This window comes from Lontra canadensis, unplaced genomic scaffold, assembly GCF_010015895.1.
Source record: "Lontra canadensis isolate GAN:19392208 unplaced genomic scaffold, GSC_riverotter_1.0 scaffold66, whole genome shotgun sequence".
NCBI classification, from domain to species: Eukaryota; Metazoa; Chordata; class Mammalia; order Carnivora; family Mustelidae; genus Lontra; species Lontra canadensis.
In genome coordinates, this window is record NW_022631060.1 from 802054 (window position 1) to 815529 (window position 13476).

Consider the following 13476-nt stretch of genomic DNA (forward strand, 5'->3'; position numbering starts at 1 on the left):
TGTCCACTCGGTTTGTCCCTTAAATCTGGGTTTTGGAGAGCTATCTCCCTATGGATTTTCTACCTGATCTCATTGGCTGCTGTTTCAACTTTAGATCTAGAACCTTGTCTCCATTCCCACCCACTGTCCAAACTCACTGACACAGTTAGCAGTGAGACCTTGAGTAGAACTCAATTTAGAGATGTGGTCTAATCTCTTTTCCCTTTCCTCTTCCTGTGGTAGTCTTACCTCGATCAATAATCCCCCTTTAAAATGAAATGATTAGAAAATGCTCTTTTTGTATTGCTGTTGACCTTTAATTGGACACACAAATAGAAGGAGGTTATTGACCCTCCTATTGAAATTGAGATGAGTGAAAAGGAAGGCATGAGGCCAATGTCTGTGGGCAGGTCTAGTGCAAAAGGATTCAATCCAGCTAAAGAAGGTTTGAATTTATTAGTAGGTGCTCCAACGAACCTCCAAATCATCTCCTGCATGGACAATGTAACTACCAGGTCCTAAAAGGAAGAATAAGAAGTGGATCAAATGGTTTTATGTATTTATGCATTTATTTATTTAAGTTCAATTAACCAACATATACTACATCATTAGTTTTTGATGTAGTGTTCAGTGATTCATTAGTTGCATATAACACTCAGTGCTTATCACACCATGTGTGCTCCTTAATACATATCACCTGTTTTTTTTTGTTTGTTTGTTTTTTAAGTTTTATTTATTTTAGAGAGAAAGATAGCACAAGCAGGGGGAGGGGCAGAAGGAGAGGACAAGAATCTCAAACAGATTCCCCACTGAGTATGGAGCCCTACTCAGGGCTTGATCTCACAACCCTGAGATCATGGTCTGAGCTTAAAACAAGAGATGGACACGTAACTGACTGAGTCATCCAGGTGCCCAATGGCTCAAATGATTTAACGACCAAATCACCAAATAATGGATCTCACTTTCCCAACACCTCGGCACATTCCCCACCAAAGCTCACACACTCACATCAGGGTGTTTGGGGCATTGTCACTCTGTGGGGCTTTTTAGCGCTCTCTCCCTTACCTTGGCTCAGGGGTTCACCATTGCTCAGGAGCTTCCAGTAGGTCCTGTCATTAGGGTCGGCCTTTATGCCCCGAACACTGATGATGTAGGGGCCCCATGAGGTCTCCTCTGATTTGAACCTTTGGGGACAATAAATGGGTTTCAGGAACTTAGAACTTTCAAGGACAACCTTAGTGAGCATTTCTCAAACTTCAATGGACCTAAGAATCATATGAAGCCATTATCAAGAAAAGCAAATTTCCCGGCTCTATCCTCAGATCCTTTGATTCTGTAGGTAAATAGGTGGTGACTAGGAATCTGCATGTGTCATAAACACTCCAGGTGGTTTGGATGTAGGCATCATACAATCTCTGCTGAATTAGAGGAATGAAGCCTGTTTCTGCCTCTGCCTCCTTTCATGGTGGACACTAGGGACTAGTGTCTACACTAATAGACAGTTATTGTTGACAACTGTTAATCTTCTGACCCAAGGAATAAAGGTTGAAGGACAAAAGCAGTAGAAGAAAATGTTAACCTCACATCCTAGAGGCATCATAAGTAAGTAGGTTTTCTCTTAGGAAAGAAGAACAGGAAAGAGCAACTTAATATTTCATGTTCTGTTTATTAAAAAGTGACTTGGCCAGTATCTGTTTCACATTCCCTGGCCATATTTCTCTGACTTCTTGGGAGACCTTGAAAGCAACCTTTATAATAGTTACATTCCATATATATAATATTTACATTACTTACTAAATATATGTATAAATATAATTTTCTCTATGGCATCTTACCTCATGTGACTAGAAAGTGAATGCTGATTAGATTTAGGGAGTCAAGTGAACCATACCTTTCAGAGGCAAAGTCAATATTTTGAATATTTTGAATATTTTGAAATATTTGACCTTCTTAGGCCAGGGAACCTTACTCTAGGGGTCCATGAATCTGAAAGTGGGGGAGCATGGAGAGACCCAGGGTATTTGTGAAACCTCTGATTTAAAGGGCAAGTTTTGTGTGTATGTTTACTTGTCTGGGATCAGCAGCCACTGCACTCATCTGATTTTTATTTATTTATTAATTTTATTTTTTAATTAATTTTTTATTATGTTCAGTTAGCCAGCATATAGTACATCATAAGTTTTTGTTGTAGTGCTCAACTAATGAATCGTTGAACAGTCATCTGATTTTTAAAGGGGTCAATGATTCAAAAATAATGAGCCAGTGTTCTAAACACAGAATAACTGAGCTAAGGTTCTATTTGTTGAAGGAATTTTGCTGAAAGAAGAGAGATCCCTGGGCCTTATTTACCCATTAAGTGAACATTAATTTACTATCTACTATGTGCTAGAAGATGGAAAGTCTCACCTTTTTTTTTTTTTTTTTAAATCCCTGCCATGAGATATAGATGGCCAGCAAGGTACAGATAAAGGAGTATTTTGAATGTAGTTTGTATTCAGGTGCTTATGTGTTCTTACTGAGTCTTTCAAAACCACCAAATAGCTTCACCTTAGGTTGCATACAGACATACCAAAATAGAGTTGGATTTTTCTTCTCAGCTTGTTCCATCACATCTAGGAAGACAGAACCATTTGCCACAGAGACAGTGATGTTATCTGCTTGGTTATCGATTACCACAGAGTAATTTACTTGGATTTGTGAGGGTGAGACAGAAGGTGTCACTGGTGTAGATTCCTGAGTGGTGATGTTGAAGGGATCTGGCAAAGGGAAAAGAAAGAGAAGAATTAGTATTCAGAATAATAAAAAAAGGTGTTAGAATTTACATACCCATCCAGTACCTCCCCCAGGACTCCTTTCCTTTACGGACATAGAGGAGGATTTGCTACAAGGAGCAAGAATCATCAACCAAGGGGCAGATCTCTTCTGTGATTAAACCAAATAGGCACCAGTTTGTCAGTGCATGTGTTTGGCCCCACTCTCAGCTGTTTTAGCAGTTCAGTTGCCCTATTTTCTCCTGTTTCTCACAGAGGCTCCTGAGTTTCGGGGATTTTGTTGCTGCTTGTTTTTGTTTTTGTTTTGCTTTGGTACAGCATACAATAATGCTTCCCCCCCTTTATGGATGCTTTTTTTACCTCTTAATGTTTATTAAAAACATATTAAGCGCCAATTGCTGTACTGATGATTTTACTTGGTTTATCTTATTCAGTCCTTACAAAACCCCACATTAGATACTTTATCATTTGCATTTTTTATATTAGTAAACTGAAGTTTGATATTAAACATTTTGTCTGAGGTCCCTAAACCTACCTATAAATGTCTGACCCAGGAGTGGTCAGAGATAAAAGTCAAGTCTTTTATCCTTTGTTGAACAGTTTGTTGTTTGAATATATAATTCATGCTGTAATTTTCTTATACTACTGCCATATTCCCCCCATATTCCTCTGAGCTCCCTGAGGGCTCACTCATTGTGCATAACAGAGAGTCAGACAGCATTCTTTGTTTAGAATGGGAATGATGCTCAGAATATCTCTCTAACCATCAGAAAATATCTCTTGGGAGATAGACATCATTGAATCAAATCTACCTTGTTTATCAATGTTAGAACCAAGAACAACATCTACTACACTGTTAAGAACAAATCCTTAGTGGGTGCCTGGGGGCCTCAGTGGGTTAAAGCTTCTGTCTTCGCTTGGGTCATGATCCCAGGGTCCTGGGATAGAGCCCCATATCAAGCTCTCTGCTCAGCGGGGAGCCTGCTTCTCCCTCCTTCTCTGCCTGCCTCTCTGCCTACTTGTGATCTCTCTCTGTCAAATAAATAAATAAAATCTTTGAAAAAAAAAAAGAACAAATGCTCAGGTGGTTATAATCACTGGTGACACATGGCGGACCACATTCTGTCTGGGAACTGTTATGCTTTAGTGGTTTATCTGGTCACTTTTGGTCCCTAAGGACATCTTAGTCTCACATTCTTTGGGTATTCTGCTCTTTAGTACTCTACCTGAGCCATAGACACAAGAAGAGTCTTTGTTAACATCTAAGTAGGTCTTTCCCATCAGGGCCGGTAAGATTTGAGCTGCAGCAGTTGGCATATGGAATGCTCCTCGAGAAATTTCTGTGAGCACTGTGTCCCGTGTTTTTTGGCAAACCCATTGACTTTCATTGTAATAGTTGGATGAAACAAAGAGAGCCTAATGTGTGAGACAAAGAATGAGAGGGAATGAGAATGAATGAGAGAAATGTCAAATAAGGGGGAAACCTATATCTAATGAATTCAGTAAATAGTTACTGGACATTGACCACAAGGGGAAGCACCTTGGACAACTAGGATACCTTTCCTGACACCAAGAAATTTAAAAACTAGTTGGAGGGGAGGTGGGGAATTGCTTAATAACACAACCTGTAATGGCATCAATAAGAACAGACTTTCTCTAATGGTAGAGAAATATTCACTCCTGTATTAATATTCACTCTTTAGCCTTAATATAGAACAATCAATACCTGTCACATAGGAGATACTTGATAAATGCTGTTAACAGACTAATCATGAAGGAGTTCCTAAGGTGAATGCCTTAAGAGAATCATCTAGTGCCAGGGCTTTTCAGAAGAAGAAGAGCACATAAACATTTTGTGACCCCGAGGAAAGGCTTGGTGGAGAAGGCAGTACTTGAGGTAGACCTTGATGGTATGACAGCATTTCAGTAGGAGACAGGAGAGGAGCACTATACCCAGAGGGAATAGCGTGATCAAGGATACTAGAGTAGGGGAGGCCAGGGCATGGCCTGTCTCTGATGACACTGTCTGCAAAACCCCCGGGGAATTCCTCATGGCCTGGGATGACTGGTGTACAGGGGACACTCAGGGTGATTGTGGAAGAACAGGCTAGAGAATGAGGTTGGGGCCACATTGGTGGATCCCTGAGCTTCAGAGTGAGGTGTCTGACATTATTTCCTGAACAGTGTGGAGTCAAATAGATTCTTGAATAGAAACTATAGAAGCAGCAAATGTAAACTGGAGGGGACAGCATGACAGGGTAGGAAAATTTAGGAAGGTATCAGAGTGAGTAAGACAAGGACAAAAATGGGTTGGTCCTGCAGATGTCACTCTGTAGTTTCTAAGGGAAGGACGGTTCCTCTTTCCATTTTCTCCTGAAGACCCTTTAAGTTATCCAAGAAGTCAACAAGCATTTGTGGGATATTTTTAAAAAAGGATTATATTTCATTTCATCTTCAAAACTGTCTTGTAGGCAAGCAGCTCTCAAGTCTGCTGTGAATAAACATCACCTGTAGGATTTTAAAACCAGACCAATGCACATGCTCCATTTCCAAGTTTCTGTGTTAACTGGCTGGTGTGGAGCCTAAATATTAGTGTTTTCTGAAAGCTCTTTCAGGTGATTCAAATGTGCAGCCAGAATGGGCAATCACTGTTTTATGAAGTGCAAACTCAGCAAGACAGACAACAGCCTCAACAGCACCAAAAACCCGTGTGATTGGACCCCTGTTACACCCCCAGCTTCTTCTTGTGTTTTTTTCCCAAGGACCCTCACTGGCCATACTGAACACCTTTATCTTCCTAAAATACCTTGTGTTCTTCTGTGCCTCTGATCTTTGTCCTTGCTGATCTCTCTCCCTTGGAAAGCCCTCTCATCCTGGGGTGGCCTGGCAGACCCCTACTCATACTACTGGGTGAAATTTTTTTTTTTTTGTAAATCTCCCTTCATCTCTTCTTGTATCTACTGCTTAGAGTCATGTAAATCAGTGAGTGAAGCCTCAGACTTCAAGAAACGTATACAGGGCAGAGTAGGTGCCGAGTATGAGTTTGAAACAAACTGTTTAGGTTCCCTCTCCATGTGAGTCACTTTTTGGCCTTGTAATGTTAGGCAAGTTACTGATACTCCATGACTCATGCTCTTATTCTGGGAAATGGAACTAATAATATTTTCCTCACTGGGCTGTTGTGTGCATTTATGAGCATGCCAGTAAATACTAGCTGGTATTACTGGCACTGCCTCTTATCACTTGGACAACCATAATCTAATTTGGGAAGTAAGAGGCAAGCACCAAACACTGGTATATGGCATATGGTGAAATTGCATTTGATAGAACAACATAGGAGGTTGGAGTAGACTCTAAAATTAGAAAAAAGTTGTAGTCGGGAAAAGCTTCATGGAAGCACTGGACATGGAAATGTAAGGATCTAAGGTGAGGAGAATACATTTCCATCAGGGGAGAAGAATCACCTAAAATCGGTTCATATAGGAAACAGAGTGGATAATATCTTCTGAGACCAGGAAGAAAGGATACAGATATTTCTTTCCTTCATGACTCTCTTCTCTGTGTCCTATTTTACCCTCTGACTTACCTGCATAGCTTCTCCTGTACTATATATGTTTCCAAGAAGACCATTTTCTGTTTTCTGAGACAGAATCTTGTTTACCAGTGACTCTGTATGTTTATCAATATTCTCTGCATCCTTTCTATCTATTTGTTTCTGCCCTCTTGTTATTTTCCCCTTCACACAGGTCAGAGCCAGGACAGCCATCGCACCAGTATCTGCCAGGAAACAAAACATTGGTGATAGGGTGACCAATCATTCTAGTTTGCCTTGGACTGAGGGGTCTCCTGGTATGTAGGATTTTCATTGCTCAAAGAGGCATGATCTGGGCAAACAGGGAAGATTGGTCATGCTAATTGATGATGGGTGAGAAGGATTTGAAGAGATAGCAATCATCCCTCCAGCACTAAACACTTAAATATTTCAAGATCCCTTCCTTATGTTGAGTAACTCTGTACCTTTTACTCAATAACTCACCTGTTGGTCATAGAAACATATATGGCTTTGCAGGTTCATACACATGAACAGACTCACTTCTATATCTCGGTTGTTCTTATTTTTTTTTTTTTCACCTCAGCCATATTGGCAAAGGAATTGAGAGAACTCAGGATGAAATCCCAAGTAAAACATGTCTTTGTAATGTTCCAATGTTTCCATTAGGCTGATTAGAAAATAGAATTTAAGAGAATTGTTTTCCATTAAATCTTAAGGGGAAGAATGGGCCAAGAGTTTGCAAGGAAGGAGGAAAAGGTCTTCTTCTGGCTTGTTATTTAGTTCCCCCTGTACATTCCCTCTCCCATAGAAAAGAGAATATGAAAAATTTCACATTCTCCTTATTATCTAGAGATATTGAGTGGTGATTTTTTTTGGGTTCCCTGGAGAAAGATAAGCTTGTGTGTTTGGATCCATAAGGGCTGAGCAACAATACTAGCTATTTTTGAATGTGTAAATTGACCCAGGGGAAAATTTCTGGTCCTTCTCTGTTAGGGATACAGAATTTATTGATCAAAATATTGGACCTTGTCCCTGGAGAGGTTGTGTTGTACAAGTAAGCCCACACATCCAAATGGTCCCAGTAAATTACAGAGGTAAATTTAAGATAAGTGAATTCTACTATTCTCTTTTCTCTAATACTTAAACTTCCTAAAATGTCTTATATAAAGATTCTTGCAATATATCCTTATTTTACAGATGGGAAAATTAAGATCAAGAGTTAATATCCATTGGTTATATAATTCAAAGAAGGGGTAGTCTAGGAACTGGATCTTTCTACTATAGTACACATCTGGAAAGATGCTTAAATGCACCCCCCGCCCCAATGTCCATTCATCTCAAAAAGAAAATTCTCTCCCCTGATCACCAGGGCAAAGAGGATTAAAGAAAATCCAGGTACTTACTGGTAGAAAAACTTAAAGGAAAAGACTTACCAGTGACTGTGTCCTCCATCCCAGGGGAAATGGGTGTAATGACTCACCTACTGAGAACTGTCCATGAAAATAGTAATTTTTATTTTCAGGATTGAAGAGTTTAGCAACTTCGCTGACTGAGTAATTCCCACTGAATAGACACAAGGCCAAAATGTCCAGGCTGAGCTGGTAGTAGTTAGTCAGTGGATTACCACTATGATCTTCTGTCAGAGAGGAAAGAAATACCTTACTCATGGCACTAATACTGGAGTAATACATTTTTAATCTATTCCTACTGGCTTTATTAGAATTTCTTTATATTTAAGAAAAGGTGAGTAATAGAGGGAGAAAGATCACTCATAGAATCAGCAAACCTGAGAAATGTAAAGGCTGTTAAGAGCCACCAAATTCAGCTCAATTCCTTTCCTTTGTAACTGAGGAGACTCAGCACTAAAGAGATGAAAATACCATCCTGATACTCAGGTGGTTACAGAAGTAGAACTACAATATAGATTTCCCACCACTAAGCTTCTTGCACTTTGAATGGAAATGTGTCCAAACTATAAGTAGAAGAAGCAGAGGCCATCTCTCAAGAAGATGGGACCAGAGTGCGGCTTAATGAGTAATAGAACAAATACTGGGTGGGTGTTGAAATAAAATCAATGCACTTCACTAACAGCTGTCATGGTCGGCCTATTCTTCCCAGGGATAAAGCACTTTTGGCCATCTTTATCTCTTCTACTAGTATCAGATGCTTGGGTACTTCTGACATAGTGTCCTATGTTGCTCAGCTATTATTGGTGTATTTCATTATTTGTCTAAAAGCCAAGCTTCTGGAGAACAAGAGAACTGTGTTCTATAAGAGTGTGTGTGTGTTCATCATATGTAAGGTTGATGTAGAGTCAATACTCATTTGAAACTATTTGAAAAGAAAAGTCAAGATGCATGTTGAAAGAGGGAAGAAGGGAAAGTGATTTGCAGACAGATGTGGGATGAATAGAAGGAAGAGAAGAAAGAAAGACTGAGGGGAAACTGTTCAGTTCTGAACCAGTGAAGGAGAAGACAAGGTTGTCCAGGGTCTCTGAACATTTGATTCTCACCCATATTTTTAATTTCTGCTCGGAATTTATTTTCTAGATCTTTGACCAGTTCAGAATAATTTATAGACATTCCACCAGGTGCTTTACATGCTCCCAAAGCCAGTATAGCCAAGGCAAGCTGTCCCGAGGTTAAAGATGGCTCTGAAAAGAAAAGTATTCGAGTTTAACAAGGTACATGCTTGTGATTTTTTTTTTTTGGCATCCTGTCTTTCTTGACTTACATCACCTGTCAATTCTTTTTTTCCACTCTATATAAATAATTTAATGTTGTCTTGTTTATTCCCAAAGCAAAGATTTTTCTAGCAGTGCTGTATAAATGCCAGCTAGATCCTAGTCTTCCCCATGAAGTCATGAGGTGTTTTGGGAATGCTGCAATCCTTATACAAATTTTAAAAGGAAAAGAATAGATAATAAAACTTTGGGATTTACTCTCTTTGTGGGTGCCATCTTGCCAAGATAGTAATAATGGACTTGGATGTTCTGCCTTGTAGAGTATCAAAATTCTCAGGTTTCTTGTAATTCTTAGAATAATATTGTGAGGTAGGTAGGGGTGGCTTCATTTCTCCCTTATCTCAATTAGAAAGCTAAGGCTCCGTATTGACATGAAGGGCTCAGCATCTAGCCTGCATTCAACCCCAGTCCTCATCTGGGGTGCCTGGGTGGCTCAGTTGGTTAAGCATCTGACTCTTGATTTTGGCTCAGTTCATGGTCTCAGGGTTGTGGGATTGAGCTCAAGTGCTGAGCATGGAGTCTGCTTAAGATTCTCTTTCTCCCTCTCTCTCTCTGTACCTCCCCCCTCTCTCTAAACAAGATGAATCAAAAACAAAACAAAGCAAAAAAACAAAAAACAAAAAACAAAACCCCAAAAAACAAAAACCAAAAAGACCCAGTCCTCATCTCTATTTCCCTGTGGTTTCCTTGCTATTGTCTGGTTTCTTACATGTGGGCCATATCCCTCCGGGTTGTGAACTCAGGTAACTTACAGAACAGTATTAGTGGATAAGAGTCTTTAATTTATTTTGCTTTTCCTTGTGACTCTTTGAAGGAAAATGTTTTATAGGACACAAACAAGTAAGGCCTAGCTGTAAATAGCAGAGGATTGGTGTTTTGAGGTACCCTTCTGCCGCCTCAACTTTTATATAGCTAGGAAAGATGTAGCAGGGAGACTTTGGACACACAATTTTGTTAAAAGATCTGTTGCTGGACATAATCTTTATGGAAATGTAAGTCTTCTCCTAAATCTTCCAGGAATATAGGTACTCACCTGTACTTCTTGTAGTGAGATTGACTTTTTCAACCAGCTGTTGTTCTTGGATTTGGTTCATGATCCCAGAAAGTCTGAGGGATAGCAGTACATTGGCAGCTTGGATTCCTTTGCTATATTTTGAATCAATCATTGTGCTTATCAGAGGGTTTATAGCAGTGTAGTTTTCTTTGCTTACCTCTGTGGCAGAGGAGGGAAGAAATAAGAATACACACTAAGAAAATATTAAGGAATGGGAACCCTAAGAAGAGGGTTGGTATCAAAATGTTTAGTAACAGATATGGCACAGATAGTGCAATCCAGTGGTCACTAGCTATGTTGCTGGAAAAGTATAAAATTGGGTCTGGAGTCTCTGCTACATCAGGTATTACTTCTTTGCTAACCAGCGTCAAAGTGTTACCATGTTTTAACAGCTGTTTCAGCCTTACTATTGTGTACTGGCAGAATATCAGTCCTGCCTGGGAGATCTGGTATCATTCCCTAATTTTGAGGATGAGACCTGACCAGGATGGTCAGGGAGACTAGAATACATGTCTTCTGACTCCCAAACTGTAGTTCTGTCTGCTTGCCAGATTGAATTCTTTCCCATATCCATTTCTTGTAACTCAGGTTAATATAGAGGGAAAGAAGGCAACACTTCTATGTTATGGTGATGATTGACCCCAGAGCTGAATTGTCTGGTTACCCATCTGACCTAGCATCAAGATCATTATTCAGCAGCATGTACCTTGCAGAAAAGCCTCTAGTTTCAGCCTGCAACATGCCAAATCTCAGGTGGAAGGTAGAGGGGAGTAAAAAGAGAGTCCAGAGATCCCAAGAACGAAAGGAAAATTAGAAGAGTTAGTTACTACTTAAAACATTTTTAGATGTACTTTGTTCAGGGGTGCCTGGTGGCTCAGTTGGTTAAGTGGCTGACTCTTGAATTCAGCTCAGATCATGATCTTAGGGTGGTGGGATTGAGCCCCAGGGCAGGCTCTGCACTCAGCATGGAGTCTACTTGAAATTCTCTCTCTCCTTCTCCCTGTGCTCCTCTACCTCATGGACTATTTCTCTCTCTTTTTAAAATAAATAAATTAAAATTTTAAAAAATGTACTTTGTTGATACTCCCAAGAAAAATCATACCCATCTCCCAGTTATCTCTTGGGTTAGTGGGATGCTGAGCTCTTTTTTCAGCTAGACTTTGGCTGGATTCTCTGACCCTTAACTTGTAACTATGGGTGACTTATATAACTTCCTTGACCTTCAGTTCCTCATTTTAAAATTATGGATATTAACCTTTATTTTATAGATATTGGACAAAAAAAATCACTTAATAAACTGTAAAATACACACATGTTATCACTTTTAGCTCAACTGTAGTTTCTATCACTATATTTAGAGAACCGAGGCAATGTGAGTTCTCTACACTCAATGTGGGGATCAGAATCTCCACCCCGAGATCAAGAATCATATGCTCTACTGACTGAGCCAGCCAGGCACCCCTCCATATTTCTTCTCTCTAAAAGAGAGTCAGGGAGATCTGGTCCAGTGGTTGTAGAAAAGTACCTCTTTGTTAGAAGAACAATTGGACAGTTGTTGAGTCATGGCTGAGATTATATGGAAACATCCAGTTCAGCAGATTTTCTGGCACTGAAACAGACTTTTCAGTTCCTGAAACTGGTTCAGGTTCCTTGACCACTTAAGACAGTTAATTATTCTGTACAATAGATTGAACTTTTAAAACCTCCACAGAGACCCCCTATTCTTAGGATACAACAAAGGAAATGACAGGCCAGGAAGAAAAACTAGAGTTGGCAGCATTTCTGCTTTAGCTTGTGTGAACACAAGTCTCTCTGCTGTGGTGTTGACCTCTTCTTGTAGGCTCCAGAACACCAGGAGCATGTAGCCACTGACGGCACCACATAGTCATCTTTGGACTGGGTTTAAGCACAATTCCAGGGTAAAGACTTACAAAAAAGAAACCATGCAGCTGAGAGCTATACCAAGCTTCATAACATCACTTGTTCCAACCCTTTCACCAATTATCCTCAATTTATGGATGAAACTAAAAATATTCAGATCATTGGATCATTCATCTAGTAAGGGGTCAGACTATACCCGAACCAGTTTTTCTTTTTCCTACTTAGTAGTTTTTAATAGAATCACACAATCTTGGGATCCTATACCCAGAGGTACATACATGGGCTTGTACCCATGTCCTGTGGGGGTGAGAAGGAGGGAGGGGGATGTGTACCTTGGAACATCTAAACTCAATAATGACAAGAGAGAAGTCTTTGTTATTTGAAAGGGATTATTAACATTACTTTTTTCTGTGCAGTTATAACCCAAAACCCTTGAGTTGAACTTCAAAAAAATAGATTGCATCTCAAATTCAGAATAAAACTTTCTACAATCTTGAAAAATTTCTGGTATCCTGAATAGTCTATCCTTGAATATGAAGAAGAATAGACAGTTTCTTGGTAGGGTTGCTATGGTGAGAAAATCTGAATATACGAAGAACAGTTAGGCAAGTTAGCATTGAATCTACAACCCCTCTTTTTAAAAAAATTATTTATATTAACATATTATGTACTATTTGCCCCAGAGGTACAGGTCTGTGAATCATCAGTCTTACACATTTCACAGCACTCACCATAGCCTATACCCTCCCCAACATCCATAATCCAACCACCCTATCCCTACCCTCCCACCCCCCATACCCTCTCAGTTTGTTTTGTGAGATTTAGAGTCTCTTATGGTTTGTCTTCCTCCCTCTACAACCCCTCTTAAAACAACATACATTATGGCAGTTTCCTCACCTTGTCCTGCCACTTTTTACATTACTCAGAGTACCATCACATATAGAGGTGGAATAAGTCTTCTCTCAAGTCACTCTAAACAAGTCTCCTGCCAGTGGAATTTAGAAAACTGTCACACAAGGAGTAATTTTAGCTCAATGCATACTCACCACAGATCTCACATTGTTGTCTTGGAATAAGAGAAAACAATAGGAGCCCCAGTAGGGGCAGCTGGTGAGATTGTCTCATCTTTCCAAGTGTTCAGGAATGGTGAGGGCTTGTCCGGCTATTTATTGGGTGATGGCAGAGGGTAATGAGAGCTCCTCCTTTAGCTTGCCTCAGCCTCTTTCACTTAAGCAAATATTGAGCAATGTCAGGGGGTGTGGTGTGGTGAAGTGTATTTTTCCAAGAATTGTGATAAACCAGGAAGAAGACTTGAAAGGTATGGTCAGGGAGGAAGAGGAAATAGTGTTGTTTCCTATCCCAAACTTCAGGATTCACATTCCTTACTTTCCTTCAGCCCAATGAGAATAAATTAAAATTAAATTAAAATTTAAAATATTTTTTAAAAATTTAAAATTTAAAATAAATTAAAATAAATTAAAATTAAAACATTAGA

At 39.6% G+C, this 13476-nt stretch overlaps 1 protein-coding gene across 1 annotated transcript; it reads right to left on the minus strand.

Moving 5' to 3' along the window:
• Window positions 1–396: 396 nt before the first annotated feature.
• TCN1 (transcobalamin 1) lies at window positions 397–13171 on the minus strand. Its single transcript, XM_032879039.1, has 9 exons — window positions 13028–13171; window positions 10080–10259; window positions 8816–8956; window positions 7784–7939; window positions 6337–6527; window positions 3977–4166; window positions 2549–2735; window positions 1045–1163; window positions 397–497 (listed from the first exon to the last, which is right to left on the minus strand). Exons 1-9 carry the CDS (start codon window positions 13104–13106, stop codon window positions 436–438), a joined length of 1305 nt encoding a protein of 434 aa, XP_032734930.1. The 5' UTR covers window positions 13107–13171; the 3' UTR covers window positions 397–435.
• Window positions 13172–13476: the final 305 nt, after the last annotated feature.